Source organism: Eulemur rufifrons, chromosome 8 (assembly GCF_041146395.1).
Source record: "Eulemur rufifrons isolate Redbay chromosome 8, OSU_ERuf_1, whole genome shotgun sequence".
In the NCBI taxonomy this organism is placed as follows: Eukaryota; Metazoa; Chordata; class Mammalia; order Primates; family Lemuridae; genus Eulemur; species Eulemur rufifrons.
In genome coordinates, this window is record NC_090990.1 from 5395663 (window position 1) to 5421530 (window position 25868).

Genomic DNA, 25868 nt, shown 5'->3' on the forward strand with positions numbered 1-25868 from the left:
GAAATTTAATTGAAAATCATGGACGCTCCAGAAAAAGGCTCCAACAGGAACATTTCTGCATATGATGGGGGGCGGTTCCTGGACATCCCCTAAGTTCATCCACAGACTCCATCAGGGAACATGGAAGTGCTGTTTGGGTCCGACCTCTGGCTTTTCTGCATTATGAGATTCTGACCCTGAAACCAGCCTCAAAGCCCAGAGAGGGCAAAACATCCCAGCGTCGCTGAGGCCTCTGAAAGAGACATTTGCCCAACAACTTGTTCCAAGTCTGTTTTGAAGCTGTTTCTTATTTTCAACTTGACCACCTCTTAGGTAAGATGTTGTACACGTTCCCCCACTGCCGTTCAAATCCTTTGTCCTACCACCCCTCTTCGGGGGCTTTTGGCAAAGACTGTCTTTCCTACATCATTTGGCGACTCCACTGTAGAGTCAGCTCATTTATGGGAGAGGACTGTCCTTTGGGACAGTGACAGCCTGTGGTTCTGTGGCCCCCCTTCTGCAGGAAGGGGACTGGCCTGGGCACATGGAAAAGCATGCCCACGAGGACTGGGTGGAATCTTCTAGAGAGGATGTGGAGTCAGGGCCATGTCCAGGCTCCTCACATTGGGCCTTAGGTGACTTGAAACCAGGCAGGGTCCCCCTGGGAGATTAGTGGGCAAACTGCCTTTGGCCAAGAGGGTGCCCAGCACCAGCACCCGCATTGCCTGGTCACCTCTCCATGTCCTCCCAGGCCTTGCTTAGCTGACCTTAGACTGTGGCCTCTTGCCCAGGCATGAGGGAGGCCCCTGCAATTCCCAGCCCTGTAGGTGGCCAGACTTCCTGGCACCACTCATGGTGCCATTCCTTGGGCACCAGTGACTTTGACTCTTCTCTTCCTCCTCTTCTCCTCTTCTTCATTTTTTGATACAACAAGCTTTATTGAGATATAATTCATATACCATACAGTTCACTTAATGTGTACAACTTAATGGCTTTTAGTATATTCACAGTTATGCAACCATTACCATAACCAATTTTAAAACATTTTCATCACTCCAAAAAGAAACCTCATACCATTAGCAGTCACTTCCCATTTCTCCCCAGTCCCTCGGCCCCTGGCAACCACTAATCTGTTTTCTGTCTCTGTGGATTTGCCCACATTGGACATTGCATATAAATGGAGTCATACACTATGTGGTCTTTTGTGATTGGCTTCTCTCCTTAGCACATTGCTGCTTCTTTAGAAATCTGTGTGACTCATACCGTTACAGTGGAAGGGCTGTTGGTACTAACTGTTACTCAGTCACAAGTACTGATGGAGCTTCTAAGCCTGGAGCAGTGCTGGGCCACTCAGCAGGGAACACAGCAGCCACGGTGGTGTATTAGTTACTTATTGCTGTGAAACAAATTTCCCTAAAACTTGGCAGCTTAACCAACAAGCATTTATTAGCTCCTGGTTTCTGCGGATCAGGAATTCAGGAGCAGCTTAGGTGGGTGGTTATTGCTCAGGTCTCTCACGGGGTTGCAGTCGAGCTGTCGGCTAGGGCTGCAGGTGTCTGGGGCTGGAGATACCTGCCAAGGTATTGTTGGCAGCCCTCGGTGACTTGCTGGCCAGATATCTCAGTTCCTCCTCCTATGGGCTTCTTCACAGGGCTGCTTGAGTTTCCTTACTACATGGCCGCTGGGTTATGTGAGAGCCAGAGAGAGAGAGAGAGAGAAAGTGAGAGCACAAGACTAAAGCCCCCATGGTCTTTCATAACCTAATTTTGAAGGTGACATACGGTCACTGTGCCATATTCTTTTGGTCACACAGACCAGCCCTGCTGTAATGTGGTGGGGGCTACACACAGATGTGACTCTCAGGAAGCTGGATGTGATAAGAGTGTCATATGGAGAATGGCCCAGCCAGCTTGTTCTTGAAAGGACTGTGGTGCTGCCTCAGAACCAGCTTTGGGCCAGCTCTGAGTTCTCCATCTCCCACTCTCTCATTAGGCCTCTTTGACCAATCCCCTCTGTGCAATTAGGGAGTTTAGTATTTGGACATATACAACCTTGCACCTGGCCCCACAGTTACCCACTTCTGCTAGAGTGACTTTTACAGATGACGTCTCCAGTCGTAGAAATGAATTTTATTTTCATTTCTATTGAATTGATCAGCCCATCGTTGGATTTCATTTCATTTATGTTATCAAGAAAGATGTTGACTAGAACAGGCCCAGGATCCATCCCAGTGGGGACAGCATTAGTCACTTCCCACCACGGTGTTGGGTCACCTTTGCAATGGGTCGCACCAACCAATAGAAGTCACCAGAGACATCTTTCCTGGGTGACACAGGAGACTGTCTTGAGGGGCAGGGTCGGGTCTCACTAAAAGGCACACATATCATCACACGTGACAAAGCCGAGCTTCGTGTCATACAGCACTGGACGAGTGGGTGTTAGAGCAGTTTCAGGTGGTGGCTAAAGGTGGGTTCTGATTCCTGCTCTGCTGCTTCCTGCGTAGCTTTGGGTGAGTCTTTGGCCTCAGTTTCCTCATGAAGATGATCATCATAACTATCTTACAGGGTGGTTTTGAGGATTTTATGGGATAATCAAAGTTCCAGGTATCTACGGCTGCGTAACAAACCTCCCCAAGCTTAGAGGTGTAGCAACAGCTGTGCTTGTAAGCTCGTAGTTCCAGGGGCCAGGAATCCAGACAGCTCAGCAGGACACCTTGGCTGTGCGTCAGGATACCTGGGGTCAGACTCTCAAAGCGTTGGTAATAACTCGAACGATGGCGGCTAGAATCATCTGGAAGTTTCTTTGTTCATGTCAACTTGGGTGCCTACATGTGGCTTCTCTTTCTGTCTTGCCTGAGTTTCAGGACAGATGGCCGCATTGGGGTCGATGTTGTTGTTAGTGTCAGTATCTTTCAGGGACTAAACTGGAACTTACTTCTATGTATTTGACTATGTGACTTGGGCAAGTCACCCGTGCCCTGTCTTAACTAACTGACCTAAGTGTAGCTCTGTGATTGTGTTTAGTCTAATGTTGCCAGATTCATTCTTTTTATCTTCTTCAAATTTGGACCCAACTTTTAAGATTTTCCTAGCCCTCAGTGTAATTTTCTTGCCCTTAGCAGTTTCTCAAACACACCTAGAGGTTCCACAAAGAGATCTTAGCAAATGAGTTTCAGATACTCCAGGATAGCTTTGATGTGTGACTATTTGTTCTCTTATTCTGATTTTCTCCCAATAAGTATTCGATAAATATTTGCAATTGACCTTTTCCACAGAGAATGTCTTTTTGTCTATAAAAGATATAAAGTCTAAGACATCGTTTCCTCCCATAAGGATCATATGCTCGAATTGGCAACCTAAGACTCACAGGAAACAGTGACCGCACACAGTGTAACTGGATGCCCCCTACATACGCAGTCTGGGTGATCCTTCCTTCTGCTGTCCCGGGTCAGCAAGTGGGCTGGTACCTTCTTCTACAGACTAGGAAACAGAAGCTTTGGAGAGATTAGAAACTCATCCTAATCCAGGTGTAACTCCAGAGCTTTGCTCCTACCTCTGGCTGGGAGACTAACTGCAACTCCAGGCAACCACAGATGCTTTCTGGTTGACAATTGGAAGCACGAGCAATGCAAACAAAGCATCCTCCCCGCCCAACTCCAGCCCCAGGTCACAAACTCAGAAGCCTCAATTAACACAGACTTTTGGTCTAAGCTTGGGGAATTGATGAAAGAAAGAGGGAAGCTTCTGATTCTAATTAACTTTGGTTTCTAACTACAGATGAGCCACTTTTAGAGTTAATTTAGGGCGAGAGTCTCAAAGATTAATGAAAATAGGTAAGTAAGTTTGGCAGGACAGCAGGGGCCTCATGTAATTAGACTCCTCATCCTTGTGCTTTGAGAATAAAAATATCAGGGGAACAAAGGGGTGGGGAGATATGTGAATAAATATGGAAACTCTCTCTCCTCTCCGAGGAGGATTATTTCCCAGAGCCCTCCTGTTCTTCCTAATAGAATTAAAAACAAACAATTAGCTGTTTGTTGTTAGCTGCACCTTATTTTTTTCTGACTTTCACCTTCCTAGTCTGTCTCCACTCATCAGTGTCTTATCCGACCCCACCTAGAAATGCCGGATGCCAATTTGAGTAGAGACAACAGTGGAATTCCCGCAAAGTTCGCGGTGGGATATTGCGGTGCAGCTGGGAGTGTCAGGAGAGGAAGGAGTGACTGATGGAGCAAATAAACTTCCCTCTTACAGGGTTCCCTGAATGGAGCAAGGGCTCAGATGAGTGGACGCAGAGGCCCATTTGGTTTCCCGCCTTGTGTTTGGGGACTTAACGAGAGGATGGGCCTTTTTGGCAGTAGCAAGTAGAGGGGTGGAAATCTAATTTCTCTATTTACTCTGATTTTTTAACAGTGGTGAAATTCATTTATTTATCCACTAAACTAATTTATTTATACTCTTACTTGGTTTCAGAAAGGACTTAAAAGACTTGAGCTGTGAACAAAGAACCAGGAGACTTTGGTTTTTCTTCCATCTCCACCACTAACTGTAATAGTCGTGTGACCCTGGGCAAGTCACTTTACCGCTTTGTGTCTGTTTTCCATGTGTGAAAGCCAGTGCTTACCATGCGTGCCAGGACTGTTCTAGAGACTTTCCCTGTTCCTGTATTAATTCATTTAATTCTCCAAACAATGTATTAGGATCTGTGTTTTTCCAGAATTTGTCAGGGCTGTTCCAGTACATCTTTATAATACAGAAAGATGACTTTTTGCGGCTTTTGCCCTTTCAAAGACTTGATTTTTCTGAGAAACCAGTGCCTGACACCCCCAATTTGAACCCTGAGCCAGGTCATTGGGTTCCATTGGTGATGGGGACCTTGTCTTTGAGTTTGACTTTCACTCAACTCACGCTGGAGAAAAGAAGTCTCCAAGCAGGAGGACCACTGCAGGGTAGGGCCGCTGGAAGGAGGACTCCCTCACGTGGGGTGGGGGTGGGGAGAGGAGCCGCTGAAGCTTGTCTGCCCTTTGGAAAAGCTCTTAGGTAGCCTGGCTTTCCTGGTTGCGGCCGCCCGTTAGGGATAACCCCCCCTCCCCGCACTCAAATCTCCTCCCAGTCTCTGTCTGCCCCTCCAAGGTCCGGAGGCTTACTTCTCATCTTGGGAACCTCCCCGCCCTGGGGTCGCGCAGCCTGCAGGGGGCCTGACTCACCACCGCGGCTGAGTCAGGGGGTCCCAGCTGCCATGGGATGTCTCCCGCTGCACCGTTCTGCTCCGAGACCAGCTCCCCAGGCTGGGAGCAGAAGTGAGGGGGGAGGTGGGGAGAGCGGGGGCGGAGCCTGGGGCGGTCCCCTCCCTGTGGCCCGGGCTCCGCCTTCTCCGGAGGCTGCCAAGTGCACATCCCGGCTGTGCGGGTGGGTGAGTGCCCGCCGGGTTCAGGGTGTGAAGTGCGAGAGCGCTTGTCTCCATTTATATAATTGTGCCTGAGTGTATACGGATCTGTATGCAAGCGTGTGTCTTTTTGAGTGTCTGGGGGGGAGGTGACATCAAGGGACGGCCTGGGGAAGGGAAGGGAGAAGGATGTGCCCTCCCGCCCTGGCCCCCCTCCTCGTCTCTCCTCCTTGGGGTGCCCGGGGCACCAGGACCCCTGGCAGGGCTGCCAGGTGGTGGGGGAAGCGAAGGCCACCGAGAGACGCTCTGGCCTGGGCCGCGCCCTTGGCTGGGGACCTTCCGGGTCCCGGCGGCCTGGTCCTCTCATGCCCGGCCCCTTCGAGATTCTGAGGATCTGCTGGCAGTTTTCTCCGTGCCCTCTTCGCAGGCACTAGGAAGGCGCCTGGGGCTCACGAGCCTGGGGAGTTGGCCCTGCCCTGGGTGCCCCGCCTGGAGCAGTTAGGACCACTAAGGAGTGTTCCTCAAACCACTTTCCCGGCCCCACGGGACAGGGCTGGGATGATTCTGGTCCGCACACCCCGCCTTCCTCCTCTGCGCTCCACTGTGGCAAAGGTTTAAGTCTGGGGCTGTGGACCCGAAAGAATATTCTAAGGGGACATGGGCCCTTGCACAGCAAGAAGTGGATGGGTTCAGCACCAAACCAAACTGGTCCAAAGCTAGCGCTGCCGCGAAGGGGCCGTGCGGACTGCGCGTCTGTGAGCGTGTCTGCGAGGAAGAGCCCTTGCCCTCTGAGCTTGGGTTTCCTCACTCACAACCCGAGGGAGAACAATACCTACCTTGCGGTGTAGACGCCTGGATGAGCACTGGCGCGCCCGTGGAAAGGGCGCGTGCAGGGACAACCCGCGTTATTATTGCATGAACGACCTGCCAGCAAGCACTCCGCTCGTAGCAAAGAATTTGTTTTCTGAATCCCACATAAAACCGCGGTGGAAAGGCCCATTGGCTGGGGCACAGCCAGCAGGCTGTATCTGAGCCCGGGATGGCCGATGACTCGGGTGGCCCCGGCTCCTGATCTGTGACTCGGTCCTGTACCCCACCCTTTCTGGGAAAGCTGTTTGGCGGAAACCCGGCCTCTCTCGCTTTGCAGATGGCACTTTCCATTGGTTTACAGGGCGAGACCTCCAGGCCGCGGCCAGCGCGCGCGCCATCCGGGTCCGGGGACTGCTCTGGGGCTCCGCGCGCGAACCCCAAGGCCCCTCCCTGCAGCGTCCGCTGCGCGCCCAGCGGCCGTTCGCGTCCCGGTGCTTCCCCCGGGCAGGCTGTGAGAATTTGCCGCCCGTGCCCGCCTCGGCTGGTCCCGGCCCCGCCCGCCCTGGACGCCCCGCCCCCGGCCGGGCCCGCCCCCGCGAGCCCGTAGTCCCGGCCCCGCCCCGGGCCGCGCCCCTCCGCCGATGCCCCGCTCGCCCGCACCGCGCGCGGCCCGCCTGCCCTCCGGCTCTTGCGGGCTCCGCGCCGCCGCCGGGACGCTCGCGTCCTCCTGTCACTCCGGGACCCACCCGCGCGTCCCCTGGGCAACCGTCTCCAGGGAGACCGGGCCCCGCCCCCGGCACCGACACCGGTACGGAGCCCACCTGAGCAGCGTCTGCGGGGTCCCAGTGCCCCCAGCGCCGAACGCCCCGCCCAGCGCCAGGCTTTGTCCGCGTGGGGCGCGGAGGGCGGGGTCGGCGGAGGCACTCGGGGGTCTGGGGCGTGGGAGCTGGGGGAGGCCGAGGCAGAGGGTCGCGCTGGCGTTGTGCTTCTCTGTTGTGGGCTGTGAGATGCTCTCATCCCTTAAACTGGTTGCATCCTTTTTTTACCCCGGGGGGTCGGGACCTCAGGTGTTTCGGCTGCAGCCCCGATGGGATGAGCAGGGCCTTCAGCTGGCTGCGCACGAGGACGCGCCTGTGCGGGGCAGGCTGTTTACTCGTCGGGGACCGAGCAGTTGCCGTGCGCGTCCTCCCCTCCCCCTGCCCCCATTCGGGACCCAGCGTCCTGCGCTCTGTCCATCCAGGCTTTGCCCTTGAACCCAGAGGGGCTAGAGGGCGGCAGACCCAGGTCCTGAGGTCCTGCCAGCTCCCTCCCTGCGGGGGGCCCGTCTCCCTGGCCGCCCTCTTGTGAATTCTGCTCTGGTTCCGTATTTCCTGGCCCGAATTCCTGAGGACTAATTCTTTCCTTACCTTCTTTGACTCTTCCTTCTCTCGGTTCCATCATGCTTTTTTGCTTTGTCTTTCCTGTTTTGAAAGTGCTTTCCCCGTGATCTCTCATTTTCCTGTGCCAGAGCTGCTGCTATTTGTCTTGGTAATCCCAGTGTGGGCCAGTCTCCTTAGCGGTCAGCGGTGGACGTTATTTATTTCTTAGCTCTTGGTGCTGCCTCCCATTTCCCTGGTGGAAGCGCCTTTGGAAGTCCTTGCCATTCTCCCATGGGTGCTGAGGGAACTGACCCCAAACCCACGCTCCTGGGCTCGTGCGGCCGGGTCCATGGAGCGTTCTTGCGCTGGTTGGGCTGCAGCCTGGGGGACTCCGGCTTGGTCCTCGGGAAGTGTGTTCCCGCAGTACACGCCTTTCCATTGGGTTCTGAAGGCTCTACTTTTTGTCTCCTGGAGAAGCCAGTGGTTTAGGTTTTGTGCTCTTGGGGACCCCTCCTCAAGCCCTCCCAGTGGGCTCCAGGCTGAAGTTTCTCAGCTGTGGAGGTAGGTAGCTATGCCTGGTTGGGAGACGGGGTCCGGTCCTGCTGCTGGAATTCATCTGGCTAGGCTGGACCTCTGGTGTCTCTGTTTCCCTCTTTGGGGTCAGATTATCTCCAGGAGCTGCCAAGGTACCGGCAGAGGCAGGGAGTGGGTGGCCCCTCCCCTCACACCTTTCATCTCCAGCTAATGGGATGACTTTCCCTTTCGACAGTGCCACATGGGGAACCGAGAGCTCAAGTTCACAGACCTGCTTTCACATCCATTGAACAGAACTCTGAACCCAGGCTTGGCTCAGATCAATTGCTTTGCTTTCAAAAACCAAACAAAACCAACAAACAGCTTTAAAAATGATCTGAGTCATCTGTATGTATATTCCTGCTTTGGGCATGGAAATGCTCCTGGGGTTGGTTTCAGTACCACCAAAGGGAGCCGGGGGTGGCATCGACACAGATGGCAAGAAAGGCCGATCAAGCAGAATGTGTTTGGTTTGCAAAAAGGGAGACCGAGGTGAAGCAGTCGCTTTGAGCTAAAGTCCTGTAAGGGAATGCACAGGGCTCTGAGACTCTCCCTTTTTAAAATATTTTTCTTTCTTTTTTTCCCAGGCAGATAAGGAGCTCAAAGTCAGTCCAGGGCGGGATGACACTCACTGATTCTAAAGCATCTGTAATCTGCCAGGAAGAGGAGCTTTTGCTGGTCTTTCTTGGACCATTCCAGAGAGGTAGGTTGGGGGAAGGAGCCAAGTATGTGGGGTAAAGATGAAGAGATATTATTTTATAGATAGGCTAAGAATTTGCACAAAATCCACCCTCTGTGACTCTCCAGCCAAAGGAGGACTTCTCCGTAGGACTAGCATGCCCAAAGGGACAGAATGACCCAAATTTGTGTTGGAAGTGAATTAGAACTTACTTCCTAGACCTGCTGCCTGGGAAGGGAAGGGATGGCTTTGCTTTGAGGAGCCCTGGGGCATTGTTAAGCCATAGCATTTGGTATTTGATACCAAATTTGACCAAATACCATGGTAGAATTGGGCTGGCCTATTTGGGGAGAGAAGTGTTGAAACAGTTTTCTGAAGGAAGTAGATTGAATTTTTAAAATTTATTTGATTTACTTAAAAAAATTTTCAGAGACAGGGTCTCTCTGTGTTGCCTAGGCTGGTCTTAAACTCCTGCCTCAGCCTCCGGAGTGCTGAGACTATGGGTGTGCACCACTGTGCCCAGCTGAATTTTTATAACTCAGTGTTGCTGCTCATAAGGGTCCTCAGGTGGGGACGTTTTGTGTTTCCAGAGTTGGCAGTCACTGTTATCAGTAATAGGATGCTCTTTGGAGCTTCTAGGACGTTAGCTTGGAAGATGAATGCAGTCCTTTCATTGTGCAAATGGGGAAACTGAGGCTAAAGACTGACACCTGCCGGATGTTGGCGAAAGACTCCCACCTGGGGTCCTGGGGTAGCTGGGTATGGGTAGTGAGCTCCATGATTGGGAGGTCTGGCGGTCCCCTTGCAAGCTCTGTGGGTACGTACAGAACACTCCGTTGGGGCAGCTATGGTCATCTCGGGACGGGAGGGGCAGGAGGTAGAGTGTGGTTCAGCCTTGGAGGCCTCCCCCAGCCTCGACCTCACTGTCTGTGGATCTTCATCAGGACTTCCCAGACTTCTTGGGTGGTGGTGGATCTCTTTAAAACTCAAAATACTGAGCAGAATGTTAACCTATAAAGCAGACGGAAATAGAGAGCCACTGTGGTAGCACAGAGACTAGGCCAGAATTCCTTCCCGTCAGCACCCTGTCCCATTCCCAGCAGCCTCCGAAGGCCTCAGTGCTTCTTTGGGACCCCAAGTCCCCCTGAGCATCAGCAAAAGCCAGGATCATGTAGACCCATGTTGGGGGGTTAGAGGATTAGAGTTTCTAAAATACACCTGTTTATGCTATCTTAATCTTTGAGAAAATGCCTTTTTTTTTTTTTTTTTTTTTTTTTTTAAGAGAGACAGGGTCTTGCTTTGTCACCTGGGTTGGAGTACAGTGGCATCATCATAGCTCACTGCAACTTCCAACTCCTGGTTCAAGCAATCTTCCCACCTGAGCCTCCTGAGTAGGAGGGACTACAGGTGTGCACCACCATGCCTGGCTGATGTTTTTATTTTTTGTAGGGATAGGGTCTCTCTATTTTGCTCAGGCTGGTCTCAAACTCATGGGCTCAAGTGATCCTCCCACCTCGGCCTCCCAACATGCTGGGATTACAGGCATGAGCCACCATGCCCAGCAGAAAATGCCTTTCAGTAATATTTTTAATCCTCATGCTTTTTTTATTTGTGAAAATATGTATTTACTGACAAATGTGGAAAATACAAAAAAAAAAAAATTGGAAGCATACTCTTCTACAATCCTACCCTCCTCCCAGAAGAAAACCATTGTCTTCTTGTTGGAATATCCTCCCCCACGCTCCCCAGAGAGTCTTCCGTATGTATATCTTTTAAAACTTGATTTTTATTTGTTAGTAAATATTATTAAAGATTTCCACATAAACAGAACTGATTGAATGCATGTGTCTTTCTCGTCTGTGTTTCAAAATCCTACTAAAATGAAAGTAAAGGAATAAGAAAGATGTAAATCCTTAAGGAAAATAGAAAAGTAAGCCGGGCGCGGTGGCTCACGCCTGTAATCCTAGCACTCTGGGAGGCTGAGGCGGGTGGATCGCTCGAGGTCAGGAGTTCAAGACCAGCCTGAACAAGAGTGAGACCCCGTCTCTACTAAAAATAGAAAGAAATTATATGGACAACTAAAATATATATATATATACAAAAAATTAGCCGGGCATGGTGGCGCATGCCTGTAGTCCCAGTTACTCGGGAGGCTGAGACAGCAGGATCCCTTGAGCTCAGGAGTCTGAGGTTGCTGTGAGCTAGGCTGACGCCACGGCACTCACTCTAGCCTGGGAAACAAAGTGAGACTCTGTCTCAAAAAAAAAAAAAAAAAAAAGAAGAAAATAGAAAAGTAAATCACGGAGTAGGGAGGATGTGAACAAAAACTTTGAAAGCTAGGAAGCGGGTGGGTGAGAGAGAACACTCCGTGGCTGTGGCGGTGGCAATTGTGATGAGCTGCAAGGTTGAGTTCTTGACACAGAAGTGTCAGGGGTACAAAGTGGCACTCAGTGCTCAGTGGCAGTAGCAGCAATGTTGCCACAGATGTGACTCTGCATTGTGGGGTCCACACAGTATGCTGTAATTATATTTCTTGTTCAACTTTTTGTTTTTCCTGGAGTTGATAGTTACCTCACCTTTTTATTTGCCTTGTTTTCAATGGACTGATCGTTAATTCTTCCTCAAGCTCTCCAACAGAACCGTGAAACTTCTCAAAACACAGCGAATATGTCAGATGGTCCGTGAGCTCCTTCCCTGGTTAACCCCCGAGAGTCAGCCTCTTTGCTTGCAGCCAAGAACTCTGACAGTGGGGGAGACTGGCGAAGGGAATTCCCGAGGTGAGGGTGAGGAGAAGGCCCAGGACCACAGCTGTGCAGCTGCTCTGCGGAGCCACCGGCACATTTGGAGCAAAACGGCTGAGAGCCACGGGAGGCATTTCTCCAAGAAAAAAATGGAATTGATGGATTATCTGACATATTTTCCGTATTGTAAGGAGTTTTATAGTTCTGTTGGAGAGTTTGGAGTAGAATTAATGATTTTTACAAAGAAAACAAAGAAAAGAAAAAAAACAAGATAAAAAATTAGGCAACTATCAACTACAGGAAAAACAAAAAGTTGAATAACAAAAGAAATAAAATCATAGTATGCTGGTTGGGCACAGTGGCTCAGGCCTATAATCCTAGCACTCTGGGAGGCCGAAGCAGGAGGATTGCTTGAGCTCAGGAGTTTGAGACCAGCCTGAGCAAGAGCGAGACCCCGTCTCTACTAAAAATAGAAAACTTAGCTGGGCATGGTGGTGTGTACCTGTAGTCCCAGCTACTAAGGAGGCCGAGTCAGGAGGATCGCTTGAGCCCAGGAGTTTGAGGTTGCTGTGAGCTAGGCTGATGTCATGGCACTAGGCTGATGTCTGGTCCAGGTGACAGAGCAAGACTCCGTCTCAAAAAAAAAAAATCATAGTATGCTATGTGGCTTAGCTTTGAGCAATACTTACATAGTCATATAATGTAAACACTAAAGACTGATTTAACAAAAATTTATCACATAGCCATATTCAGAAGGTGGAGGAGAGGATATTTGCACGGGTGTATATGTAGGAGGGCACAAGCTCATTTTTTAAGGCAAGAAGTTAAAAGTTGAAAATCAAGAAATATCAGTATCACTCTATTCTTTAGAAATATAAATATAAATCCTCAGAGAAACAACTGAAATTTGTTGGGGCTGGTATGTGTGTGGAAGTGGAGGTCGGGACTGCTATTTTTTGCTATGAGAATTTTCATTATAATTAATTTTTAAAATTATGTACTCGTATAAATTTTCTAGAAATTAAAATTTAAAAGTTATTGTGACATCCATAATCATCCATAATGTAACATTTCATTTGTTCTGTGCTTTCTGAAATGTTTTGTCAAAAAGCACACGTCACAGTGATAAATATATGTGCATCTGTAGTTCCATTTAAAGTCGGGGAGCATTTGCAGTGCGGTGTGGTGTGCACAGGTGTCATTTTAACAACTACGTTCAGTTCCATTGAGTTAATACATGATCATTTGCTTAGCCATTTCCTTGTCTCTTTCACAAACAACACTGCAAAGCATATCTTTGTGTATGTAGCTTTCTTTGACTCTTGAATCCTTAGGATGATCCCCGAGTTCCCCAGATTACCAGCTCTGAGACCATGGATCTTTCTCTTGGTTTTGAAGTGCCGTATCGTGGGACTCCACCTGGCTGCCTGTGGCCTCCCTGGTGGGCCACGACCCAAACATCATAAGAGGCTGCCCTGAGCTCAGGGCCAGCCGCAGGCCAGCGGGGCTTCCCACCCCGGGGGCTCTTCGGGGTCTGCCACTGCACTTCCCGCCTGGAGGAAGGGCTGTGGCTCTGAGGCGCAGCCCCCTGCTTGCCATCTTCTCTCTGAAATCAGGGCCCACCGAAGCATCCCCTGATGCTGGTGGGGAGGATGGTGATGGCACAAGGATTTTCACTAAGATCTTTGGAGAAATTGCTCTGCTGGCCGGGCAGGACTCAGAGGTCAGACCTCTCAGATATTCACGGCTGGAGAAACTATTCTTCAAACTTGGGCTGGAGAAGGAGCGTCTAACCGGGAATGTCTCAGAACAACTTGTGAGGATGGCAGTGTCCTAGGGCAGAGACCCGCAGCCCGATGGCTCTGCTGTCGTGCAGCTGTTTCTGTGAATCACGCTGGCCAGGAAGCGGGAAGGTGGAAGGAATGGAGCTTGCTCTTGTCCTGTTCTCTTGAATATTTTATCAATGACTTAGATGTGGACGGAGACATCGTGCCTCCCGCTTCTGATGACTCAGTGGGGAGAGGTTGCTCATGGCCCATCACTGGATGATACAACCCCGGCTCCTTAGGGGCTGGCCCCGGCCCTGGCTTGCCCTCTGCGTCTCGGCCATCGCACCTGTCCCCATGGCTGCACATCTGTCTGCAGCCTGCTGGCCCCAAATTATGTCTCTGTGACCCCACAGATCTTTCCCCTGTGCTCCAAACTGGGGAGCTTGTCCCTGGGCTGTCTTCTCATGAATGTTCAATAAGCTCAGACTCAACATATGTGAAGTGGGCTCTGGCCGGCTTCCCCCAGCATCTGTCTCTTCCGCGAACTTCCCTGTCTTGGTAAATGCCAACCACCGCTTCCACCTCCCAGCCCACATGGCACGCCGTCCCTCACTGTGCAACACCTCGTGTGACCCTCCTAGGTGCTCACCTGGGTGCGTGTGTGTCAGTGCCCCCCTGCCTTGGTGAAAGCTCCTTCAGGGCAGGGACCCTTGGTCTCACTCTCCACTGTATTCCCAGGACCTCGTGCAATTCCTGCCACTTAATTAGGCCCAATAAATACTAGTGGAATAAATTAATACATCTCAGATGCAGTGATATATACAAAACATCAAATCCAATCATGTGAATCCAACTATGCTCAGGAGATGAAATTACCAAGGATAATTGTGAATTCTTGCATTTTTGACTCAAAATTAATATTCCTGTGTAGGCAGAGAGAAACTGACCTGTGAAAGATACCTGGAGGGTTGGCAGCTGACAAGCTGAGTGATGGAGCCACCAAAGCCGTTCCTTGGGGCAGGAGGAGAGGGGTGTGATACACTTGCAGGCTATGCAGATAGGAGCTTGGTGCCCAGAATGTCCTTCTACAGGTTAACTTGCCAGGCCCTGCCTGGGGCATCTTGTTAGCTTGGAGTCCCAGACTTTGGCAAAAGCATCTAAAAACTGTGTCGTAGAGAGAACAGTGAGGTCCTGGGGGTGCCTGGCCCGAAGAGGAGGGGCCGCTGCCCAGCGCAGGAGTGGTCAGGGGGACTGCTCTGCCTGCCTCTCGAGAGCAGCACGAAGGACAGGGGCTGGCTCACAGAGGGAGGCTGACTTCCAAGGAAAGAACTTCCTAAACTCTAGAAGCTTCTAAAAATGGAACATGCAGCTGCATTAATGGAAATAGATACGTTCGGCTATAAGCGACAGAAAACCTAACTCAAACTGCTGTCAGTTTAAAAAAAAAAGGGAGGGGGCAGCAGGGATTTATTGGCTGATAGAACTAAAACATCGAGGGATAGGCTAGCTTCAGGCATGGCTGGATCCAGGGAATCAGAGGCGTCCTCAGGACCTGGGCTTGCACGTGCACTTTGAGTTCTGCTTTCCTCCGTGTTGGTCTTTTCTCAAGTTCTGCCCCTACTGACAGCTCCGGGTAGTCTGTCTTTTCTGCTACCCCAGGAAGAAGTCCCCAAAGAAGTCTAGATGTCACAATCCACTGGGATGATATTCACATGGCTGTGCAGAAATCACGGCAGCCAGGGAGATGACATACAGTGACTAGCTGGGCCTAAGTCCCTGTCCCACCTCCAGTCCTGTCCCCCTGCCTGGGGAAATTCAGGCCTCTGACTGGCTGGGCCTGGGTCTCAGGCTCTGCCAGTGGCCAGGAGTGCAGTGGAGTGAAGCCAGCCCATCAGAGCCGCTTGGACTGAGGGCGTGTTGAGTTTGTGAAAAGTCTGTGGCTCGCAGGTAAAAACGTTAATAGCACCCAAAAGCCCCCCATTCCCCCTTCAGTCGCTGCCCCCCAGCCCTGGGGTAACCCCGTCTCTTCTGCCAGCATAGATGGTTGGTTCTGCCTGTGTGTGTTTCTTTATAAAGTTGTAATCACAAGTTCATATTTTTCTGTGGCCGGCTTCCTTAGCTTTATGCATGTGAGTCGTGTTTATGTTGCGTGTGCTTGTGGATCGCTCATTCTCACTGCTACGCGACATCTCATGGGGAGAAGATACCACAGTTATTTTTCCACTCTACTGCTGGTATGCAACTGGGAGGTTCCCAGTTGGGGGCTGTCGTGAGTAGTGACACTGTGGACCCTCCAGTACGTGTCTTTCGGCACATGTGTACTCGCGTTTCTGTGGGGCCTGCACTAGGAGAGGAATTGCTGGGTCCTAGGGCGTCAGTGTGTTCTGCTCTAGTAGATCCTGCCAAACAGTTGTTTGCAGTGGTTGTACCAATTTGCGTTCTCGGGGCAGTTGTAAAGTCCCTGGATTAGCTGGTGTCTCTGTCCTGTACGTACAGAAGAGTGATGCGTCTGGGCTTCATCAGGGGAGACAGTGGGACCTGGCTGCTGTGCGCTAGGTCCTGGGCCCAGAGAGAGGGAATGAGCAGCCACTTCCCCCCTGTGCTGTCTCATGGGTGACTGTCTGTGGCATTTGGTGATGTTCTGTGCACACCATGCCGACTCTTCCTCTGAGCGGAAGTACTTCCCTGCATCCCAGGCCGGTGAGTGTGGGTGAAGCCTTCATTTCCAGAGTGTAAGGGCAGGAGAGTGAGGGGTGTATCTTTCTCGGAATCCAGGCCTTCGGTTAGAGTCCCTGGAAGCTCAGGCCTCACGCGATCACCTTGGCCTCACCAGCCTGAGTGGCCAGAGGTGCCCCTCACTGCCCGAGCTTGGCCAGAGTACACTTAGCATCGGCACTGGATCCCCCAGGATTCCTGACTGGCCCCCCAAGTTTTGAGTCAAAAAGGAAGGCATTGGGCTGGTCATTTTCAGCAGGAGAAGAGGAACCCAAAGTAGGATGTGCATTTCCGTTCAGAGGAGGTGGATCCCAACGGTGGCTGTGCAGGGTGTTGCGCAGCTCCCGCCAATCGGAGTAGCTTCTGCTGCCAGCTGAGGGCGAGGCCTGGCCCAGCTGGTGCTGCCACCCGAAGAATGTCTCTCTCTTTTTTTTTTTGAGACAGTGTCTTGCTTTGTTGCCCGAGCTAGAGTGCCGTGGCATCAGCCTAGCTCACAGCAACCTCAAACTCCTGGGCTTAAGCGATCCTCCTGCCTCAGCCTCCTGAGTAGCTGGGACTACAGGCATGCACCACCATGCCCAGCTAATATTTTCTATATATTTTTAGGTGTCCAGCTGATTTCTTTCTATTTTTAGTAGAGACGGGGTCTTGCTCTTGCTCAGGCTGGTCTCGAACTCCTGACCTCGAGCGATCCACCCGCCTCGGCCTCCCAGAGGGCTAGGATTACAGGCGTGAGCCACCGCACCCAGCCAAGAATGTCTCTCTTAAACCAAATGTTTCCTTTCAACTATTTTAAAAAAGTCATTTTTAAATCTAGGAGAATGTGACCTTTGAGCAGGTAGGAGAGTATTTTTTTAAGGAATAAAAATTTTAAAACATAAAGGAAGATTGATAAATTTGCATCAACATTAAAAACTTCTTACCAAAAAGACAGTATAAACAAGGTGAAAGGATGACTCAGAAGACATTTCCAACTCATTTAATCAAATGGAATCTAGGATATATAAAGTAATCCTAGGCCTGGCGTGGTGGCTCACACCTGTAATTCCAGGACTTTTGGAGGCTGAGAGAGGATCACTTGAGGCCAGGAGTTCAAGACTAGCCTGGGCAACATAGTGAGACCCCCATCTCTACAAAAAATCAGCCAGGCATGGTGGTACGCACCTTGTAGTCCCAGCTACTCAGGAGGCTGAGGCATGAGGATCCCTTGAGCCCAGGACTTAGAGGCCGCAGTGAACTATGATTGCACCACTGCACTCTAGCCTGGGCAACAGAGCAAGGAAAAAATAAAGAGAGAGAACGAAAGAAATTCTACAAACCGCTAAGAAAAAGATAAGTAACCCCACAGGAAAATGGGCAAAGGTTACAATAAGTAGCCTGTTTGCAGAACGTAACAGTTTTATGAATAATCGGGGAAATGCAAATTAAAACATTCCCATTGGATTGGCAAAAACGAGTAGATTTGACAATACCGAGTGCTGGTGGTGCAACTGCCAGTGAGCACTACCACTTTGAGGACAATTCAGCGATATTTATTGAAGTTAATGATGTGGTTATACCTATCATGGATTAAACCACATGTAACTCTTGAGCACTTGAAATGTGGATAGCATGAAGAATCGAATTTTAAAACATTTAATTTAAATTAAAAAATTGATACATGATTCATTTATTGGAAAAGTTTTAAGTGTGTTTAGAATGAGCTAGGTCTGTGAACCTCATTCTCACCTATAGATTGTATGAAATTTACATACAGATCAAGTATTTCTGACAAAAATTTAGAAATGAAATGCAACGTGTTCCAAATGTAAAATACACGCCAGATTTCAAAGACTCAGTACTGAAAACAGAATGTAAAATAGTTCATGATTAATTTTTCTGTGTTGATTACGTATTGAAATGACCATCTTTTGGATATACTGGGTTGAATAAAATATATGACAACACTTCATTTTACCTGCGTCTTTCACTCTTTTTAAAGTGGCTGCTGGTGACTTTGACGTTGCATGTGTGGTTCACATGTTTCTCTGGGGCAACATTCATCCACACTCCCGCGTGAACTTGAGATGTGTACAAGTTTATACATTGTAGCATTGTTTGTAATAACCAAGAAAAGTAGAAACAAACCTTCACTTCCTCAACAAGAGAGAGGGTAAATAAATTGTGGTTTCATAGAGTTAAACTGAATGGGCTAGAGCTACATGTATCTGCCTGGGTAAACCTAAACAATATTGTGTTGAGTGGCCAAAGCAAGTTGCAGAAAACTCACTCTTCGCCGTGAAGTTTAAGAGCATGCAAATGTATGAGGAATTGTTTGTGGATACATGTTAGTATAATAAAGTATAAAAACATGCCTGGAAATTACAACATAAACCACCAGACTGCAGTGGTAGTAACCTCACATGGGGAAATCCGGAGTGGGGAAGGGGGGAGGGGACCTGGACGGGGTGGGATACACAGGACCCTTAATTGTGTCTGCAACATTTTGTCACTGGTGGGGGCTGGCGGGGGATTATGACTGGTGGGTGGGGTTTGTATGGTTGAAATATTTCAACAAATTGTTAGATGGCCAGAGCCACTTTTACACCTTTTGGTTTCTGGTTAGAATGTTTCAAAGAACTGCAGCCTTTGGTGTGTCTCAAGTCCGGGTGTCTGACCAGTGATCCTGCCGTCTCCCATCTGCACCAGCGGTGGCCGTGACGGGCCTCCCAGAGGACACACGACTTGGGCTGGGTCTGTCGGTGTCTGTGAGGGTTGCACCTGGGATGAGAGGCAGCTCAGGCGAGGTGGTGGCCCAGGCTGGTAGGAGCCACGGGCCACTCAGGGGCAGGACGAGGCCCTGAGGGCGTGAGCTTTGAGTGTCCCGAGCAAGTGGGTCTCAGTCCTGAGCCTCCTGCTGTTTAAAACCCCAACAGAATGTTCTCCGAAGGACTTGCCCCACACAGCTGAAGGTGCTCACTTTGCCTTTGCTTCCTTCTCAGGACAGCTGGCCTCCGAGAAGTGACAGAGCAGGATGCCCCCTGGGGTTGACTGCCCCATGGAGTTCTGGACCAAGGAGGAGAACCAGAGCGTGGTGGTTGACTTCCTGCTGCCCACAGGGGTCTACTTGAACTTCCCCGTGTCCTGCAATGCCAACCTCAGCACCATCAAGCAGGTAAAGCCTCTGTCTTCAGCCGGGTCCTCAGACCTTGGAGCTCATAGAGACAGACAGACAGACACATTGTTTCTCAGACCTGGGATCCTCAGATGTGAATTTTAAAAGATATAAATAATGTCCAAGAATCATTTAAAAACTTGTGGTTAAAGTCCGTGTATCATTCCAGTTTCAGCTTCCCCCTTTAACAGTTTATGTTTTCCTGTCCTGGGTTACTTGGTTATTACTAGAGTAGATTACAGTGAAAGCTTCCAGGGGCTGCTTCTAACGGTGGGCTTTTGTTCTAGCCGTGACTGTGCCCTCATTGTTGAAACCACGCTTCATCCGTGGCCACTGCAGAGTTTTACAGGTCTTTGGGTTTAGAGCTGTTCCCATAGGGAACATCATCTTTGGAAAGAGCTTTCGGTTTTGTTGAATACGTCCCAGGATGGATTATTGAGGCAAAGCGTTAACTATCTGGATGGTATTTGGTAGATATTGTCTTGTGACTCTTCAGAGCCTTGTGCCACTTACAAAGTGTGCGATTTAATGGATCATGCATTGGGCTGTCAGAGGGTGAGACCTTATCTCAGAAATTTAAAAACTATTAAGAGCAGAAAAAAAAAAAGGAGAGAAGTAATGGGCCATGTTTGAAGCTTTTTAATTTTTCTTCTCTTCCTGGGAGATTTCTTTAAAAATTAAGTTTTTCTTTTCATCACAAAAGTAACATAGACAGTAAAATTTAGGAAAAGAAGAAGAAGTAGACAGGAAAAAGTTGCCTCTGATCCAGCCATATGCGACAACCATAGTTAACACTTTGGCTATTTCCTGTTTCTCATCTATATCTGGTGTTTTTTGTGATAATTCTGATTATGAACTTTCATATCTTTTTTTCTGAGTTAACATTACAACATCTTGTTCATGTTATTAACTTTATATAGGTATCGTTTTAAATCAGTCTTATTTTTCCACTCACAGAGCTGTGCAGTACATGCATGTTATTAAAATTCAGACGCTGCAGAGAAGCGTGAAACGTGTCCGTGAAGTTTCACCTCACACCTCAATTTAGTTTCAAATTCTTCATACTTTTATTTATAGCAGGGGCCAGATAGTAAATCTTTTCCCCTTTACTGGCTGGCCGCATGTTACCTGCTGCAATGATCCAACTCTGCCACTGCCAGCACAGCCACCTTAGGACAAAAGCAGCAGGTGACATGCAAATGATAGGTGATATGTAAATGAATGGGCGTGGCTTCACGACAGTCAGGCAGCTGCTGCATTTGGCCCGTAAACTGTAGCTTGCCAAGTCCTGATCCGTGTTAACTGCAATGTTTATTATGGTTTTTTCTATGGAAATGGACTTGAATTGCATCTGCTGTTTTACAACTTGAGGACTTAATGATAAACTTTCCCTGACTTTTTTTTTTTTTTTTTTTCTTTTTTTTTGAGACAGAGTCTCACTCTGTTGCCCGGGCTAGAGTGAGTGCCGTGGCGTCAGCCTAGCTCACAGCAACCTCAAACTCCTGGGCTTAAGCGATCCTACTGCCTCAGCCTCCCGAGTAGCTGGGACTACAGGCGTGCGCCACCATGCCCGGCTAATTTTTTGTATATATATATTTTAGTTGTCCATATAATTTCTTTCTATTTTTAGTAGAGACGGGGTCTCACTCTTGCTCAGGCTGGTCTCGAACTCCTGACCTCGAGCGATCCACCCGCCTCGGCCTCCCAGAGTGCTAGGATTACAGGCGTGAGCCACTGCGCCCGGCCACTTTCCCTGACTTAATGATAAACTCTGGTCTCCTCTATGCCAGCTCCTAGAGGTCTCCCTAAACTCTGTCGTAGCTCTGTGTCGTCCTCCTGCTTGACAGACCATAGCTAGCTGTTGCCCGTGGTAGCAACACTGGGCCCTTCCCGCCTTCCCCATCCACTCTGTGACTCAGTGGCGAACACCTTCCCCCTTCGTGGTGCAGTGGGAGGGCTGGCCCCTCCCCCGAAGCACACACTGACGCTCCGCTGAACGTGCTCCGCAGAGAGTTCTTTTTGGCTCCCTCGGTGGGTTAATGTTCCTGAATTGGTTGCCAACATTTAAAAATCAGGATGAAGAACACCAGACCGATTAGCTGGGGGGGTGCTTGACGGTTCTGTCCAGCCACCCGTTGGGGTAACCCAGGGTGGTCCCTGCACCCTGGAGGGCAGCCTGTGGAGCATGCCACCAGCCCCAGATTTTGGCGCATCCCTGGTACTCTCCACAGAAGGATGACAGAGAAGCCTGTCCACCCACGTGGCCAGCACCTAAGTATCTGCAGAGGGCACACATAGTGGGTCTGCCCTTGCCCTCTGGGAGGGTGATGTGGGTGAGACCCCCTGGCTAGAGGCCACTGTCCACCCGCCCGCAGCCTGGGCCCGAGGGGCTAACTAGTGACTGTCCCCTCAGTTGCTGTGGCACCGCGCCCAGTATGAGCCGCTCTTCCACATGCTCAGCGGCCCCGAGGCCTACGTGTTCACCTGCGTCAACCAGACGGCGGAGCAGCAGGAGCTGGAGGACGAGCAGCGGCGGCTGTGTGACGTGCAGCCCTTCCTGCCTGTCCTGCGCCTGGTGGCCCGCGAGGGCGACCGTGTGAAGAAGCTCATCAACTCGCAGATCAGCCTCCTGATTGGCAAAGGTACCCCTGCCGGGTGGGCAGTGGCCTGGGACTGGCCTTCTGTGTCCCCCGGCACACTGACCCGGCCCCTGCCCGACTCATAGGCCTCCACGAGTTCGACTCCCTGCGAGACCCAGAGGTGAACGACTTCCGCACCAAGATGCGCCAGTTCTGTGAGGAGGCGGCCGCCCGCCGGCAGCAGCTGGGCTGGGAGGCCTGGCTGCAGTACAGCTTCCCCCTGCAGCTGGAGCCCTCAGCGCGGGGCTGGGGGGCCGGCACCCTGCGGCTCCCCAACCGGGCCTTCCTGGTCAACGTCAAGTTCGAGGGCAGTGAGGTGAGCCTGTGGCCTGCTGCATCTGGGCTGCCGTGTCCGTGGGAGACACCTGCCCCATGAAGCTCCCTGGTCATCCATGAGCCCCCCAAACCCACCCTGCTCCCAGTAGCATCAGATGGTATTTGCCAGGTGTCCATGCATGTGGGGGGCTTGGCAAACGTCCCATCAGGCAAGTTTGACACGGCTCAATGACCATGTGGCATTGGTGGGTGGTTATTGGTCCATTCATTCCTTGAACAAATCTTTCCTGGGTGTCGGCCGTGTGCCATCACCCGTGAACACCCCAGACCCTGCCCTCGAGGGGGGGCCTCACCTTTGGGGGGATGGGGCTACCTAATACAGGTAGATGGGCAACCCTGCCCCTGTGCCCCAGAACCCCTGGGGGTCCTCAAGGGCAGAGGGCTGACCCTCCCTCCCCCCCCAGGAGAGCTTCACCTTCCAGGTGTCCACCAAGGACGTGCCCCTGGCGCTGATGGCCTGTGCCCTTCGGAAGAAGGCCACAGTGTTCCGGCAGCCGCTGGTGGAGCAGCCCGAGGACTATGCGCTGCAGGTGAACGGCAGGCACGAGTATCTGTACGGCAGCTACCCGCTCTGCCAGTTCCAGGTGAGGCCTGTGAGGGCCCTCTGCGCCCGGGTCCCCACCACCTCCACGGGGCCTGGGTGGGAGTAGGCACTGGACTTTGGGGTCACAGCCAGAGCCCCCACTGCAGGTCTGGTACTCTCTCTGCACAAGGAGGGGCTCCATCTTCAGGAGGTGGGTTGGGGCAAGGAAGACCTGCGGGGACCCTCCTGCCCTCTGGGCCTGGGGCGGGCAGTGGTCACATGGGAGAGGACAAGGGTGTCCCATCGCAGCTCACCCGGCACCCCTCCCCTCAGTACATCTGCAGCTGCCTGCACAGCGGGCTGACCCCCCACCTGACCATGGTCCACTCCTCCTCCATCCTCGCCATGCGGGACGAGCAGAGCAACCCCGCCCCCCAGGGCCAGAAACCTCGCACCAAACCACCACCCATTCCCGTGAAGAAGGTGAGATGGTGCCTCCTGCTCCCCCTCCTCTCCACCTGTTGTCCCACGCAAAGCCTGTTGGGCGGTGCCCGCCGGGTGGGTCCAGGGGCCCGGGTCACTTGGTGTGGGGAGTTGGGGCTTGAGCGTGGGAAGCCAACAGGACGGCTGTCTTGGGCTGGGGCCTGTGGGAACGGGCCTGGCTCCCGGCTGCCCTTCTCTGCAGGCTCGGGGCTGCGGGGACCCTGGGCACCTGTGCAGCAGGTTTTCTGGTAAGGGACGGTGTGTGGACAGGCGCCCTCTCACTCCGCCCCCACGTGGCCAGGGGCCTTTTCCTTGGCCTGTAACAGCCCTGCCCCCGCCCCTCAGCCCTCCTCGGCGTCCCTGTGGTCCCTGGAGCAGCCGTTCTGCATCGAGCTGATCCAGGGCAGCAAAGTGAACGCAGACGAGCGCATGAAGGTAGGGGCGCCCGGCTGGTGGGAAGCGGCATTTTTTGCACAAACAAAGTGGCTGTGGCCTGGAGGGGCGGCAGAGGAAGAGGGGATCACAGGAAAGCCTCCTGACCGCAGCACCCAGCACGCTGCCTGGGGCGCCTGTGACTGCTTCAAAACAGGAAGGGGGAGGGGAGCAGCCCGGCGCCCAGAGGCCGATTCCTAGAAACTTGGGCCCAGGCGTTCTGGGTATTTGACTTTGGGGGAGGTTGTGGGGCCAGGCCCGGAGAGGAGCTGGCTCGGGAGGGCTAAACCTGCCTCAACCCTGGGTGCTGAGCCCGCCTCTGTGCTGCAGGGACAGCAGGGAGCTGGTCAGGCTGCCGTCTCTTCAGGGCACTCAGGTTCATCTCAACAGCCTATAGGTGCAGGCTGTACCGTCCCACTGTGGGACACGATAACCTGAGTCTAGAGGTTGGGTCTCCTGCCTGGAGCACGTTTTGTTGGGGTAACTTTATAAGCAGTGCAGGTCTGTGCCCCCCTGGCAGGATCCATGGAGGACTGGACAGAGGGGCTGCCGGGATGGGGCCGTCAGGTGGAGCTGGAGGGGTGGGGCGTTCAGGCGGCAGTAAAAATCTTTCCCCAGCCTCGTGGGGCTCATGAGACGCCAAGAAGTACAGGGAGCCCTACACTGTCAGAGCTAGAAGGGCCCCTGGAATTCCTGCTGATGGGGAAACTGAGTCCCAGAGGGGGAAAGGGGTGTGGATGTGCCCCGAGGTCCCCCAGAGTCGGGGGAGCTGAGACTGGGGTGCCCATCCACAGCCCACGGTGCCCCCCTCAACCCGTGGCCGCTTGTCCCGCTCAGACCTCCCTCTGCTGGGCCACCCTCTTCCCCATGGGCAGTGGGATTCAGACCCATGTGAAAAGGAGGCCATTTAAGAAGGAGACTTGAACCTCTAGGTGGGGCGGGAGGAGCCCGGTGGGGAGCAGGGCCTCTGCCACCCTCACCCTGCGCCGGGTGCCCTCCCGCAGCTGGTGGTGCAGGCCGGGCTCTTCCACGGCAACGAGATGCTGTGCAAGACAGTGTCCAGCTCGGAGGTGAGCGTGTGCTCGGAGCCCGTGTGGAAGCAGCGGCTGGAGTTCGACATCAACATCTGCGACCTGCCACGCATGGCCCGTCTCTGCTTTGCCCTCTACGCCGTGATCGAGAAGGCCAAGAAGGCTCGTTCCACCAAGAAGAAGTCCAAGAAGGCGGTAAGTCCGAGAGCGAGCCAGGAGGGGTGCAGGCCTCAGAGAGCCAGAGCAGCCCCTGGCTGGGCCTAGTTGGTCCCCGAGCCCAGGGGCCGCTGGCAATCCCCACTCCCAGAGACCACACAGGGGCCCAGGAGGGCCTCTGCCTCCCCGTCTGTCCCAGTCTAGCCCCAGCCCTGCCTGGGTGACAGCAGGCTGACTCGGAATATCTGGCCTGGGCCTCTGGCCTTGCAGGAACCTGGAGGCAGCTCCCTGGGGTGGAGACGAAGGCAGAAAGGCAGAAAAGCAGAAAGGCCTGAGTCAGCGGCTGGGCTGGGCTGGGCGCTGAGTCACGGGCCCAGGATCTGACTGCCCTCTGCCGAGCTGACTCACTCATTGCTGAGCTGTGCCGGCCCTTGGGGCTGGTGCAGCTTGTTTGGGGGTTTTTCAAGAAGCTGTGCTGGGGATGAGGGCGGGAGCACCTCTAGCCTGGCTCCTGGGACCCCAGGAGGAAAGAGGAAACAGTGGATCTCCCCCTCCCCAAGCAGGGCCTTCCCGGGTCTGGGTGAGACCTTAGGTGGACTCTGGTCTTCTCTCCTCCGTCCGGGGGGGGGGGGTCTGGGATTGGCCTGGAGGCCAGCCCCCTCTGCAGATGCAGATGAGCACGTGTGAGTGGCTGGCCCTGACCTGCCTGCTGTCCCTTCCCAGGACTGCCCTATCGCCTGGGCCAACCTCATGCTGTTTGACTACAAGGACCAGCTCAAGACTGGGGAGCGCTGCCTCTACATGTGGCCCTCCGTCCCAGGTCGGCCCAGGGGGGAGCAGCTTTGGGCACATGGGGGTCCCGGAGATGGTGGCCTTTCCTATACGATGCCATCTGTCCCTGTGTTCAGACGAGAAAGGGGAGCTGCTGAACCCCACGGGCACTGTGCGCGGCAACCCCAACACGGAGAGCGCCGCCGCCTTGGTCATCTGCCTGCCAGAGGTGGCCCCCCACCCTGTGTACTACCCCGCCCTGGAGAAGGTCAGTGTCGCCCCTGCCCGCTGAGGTCTGGGTCCCCCGCCAGAGGCTGAGGGGCTATCGAGGAGC

General features: G+C 52.4%; 1 protein-coding gene across 1 annotated transcript in view; it reads left to right on the top strand.

Annotated features, from left to right (window-relative positions):
• PIK3CD (phosphatidylinositol-4,5-bisphosphate 3-kinase catalytic subunit delta) overlaps window positions 1-25868 on the top strand; it is a 48715-nt gene that overhangs the window by 14639 nt on the left and 8208 nt on the right. Inside the window, exons 2-11 of the mRNA XM_069479317.1 lie at window positions 8697-8808; window positions 18991-19163; window positions 21577-21805; window positions 21889-22118; window positions 22543-22722; window positions 22995-23144; window positions 23490-23579; window positions 24581-24802; window positions 25487-25583; window positions 25672-25802. Coding sequence (XP_069335418.1) covers window positions 19023-19163; window positions 21577-21805; window positions 21889-22118; window positions 22543-22722; window positions 22995-23144; window positions 23490-23579; window positions 24581-24802; window positions 25487-25583; window positions 25672-25802 — 1470 coding nt within the window. The 5' untranslated portion in view covers window positions 8697-8808; window positions 18991-19022. The remainder of the gene's footprint in view (window positions 1-8696; window positions 8809-18990; window positions 19164-21576; window positions 21806-21888; window positions 22119-22542; window positions 22723-22994; window positions 23145-23489; window positions 23580-24580; window positions 24803-25486; window positions 25584-25671; window positions 25803-25868) is intronic.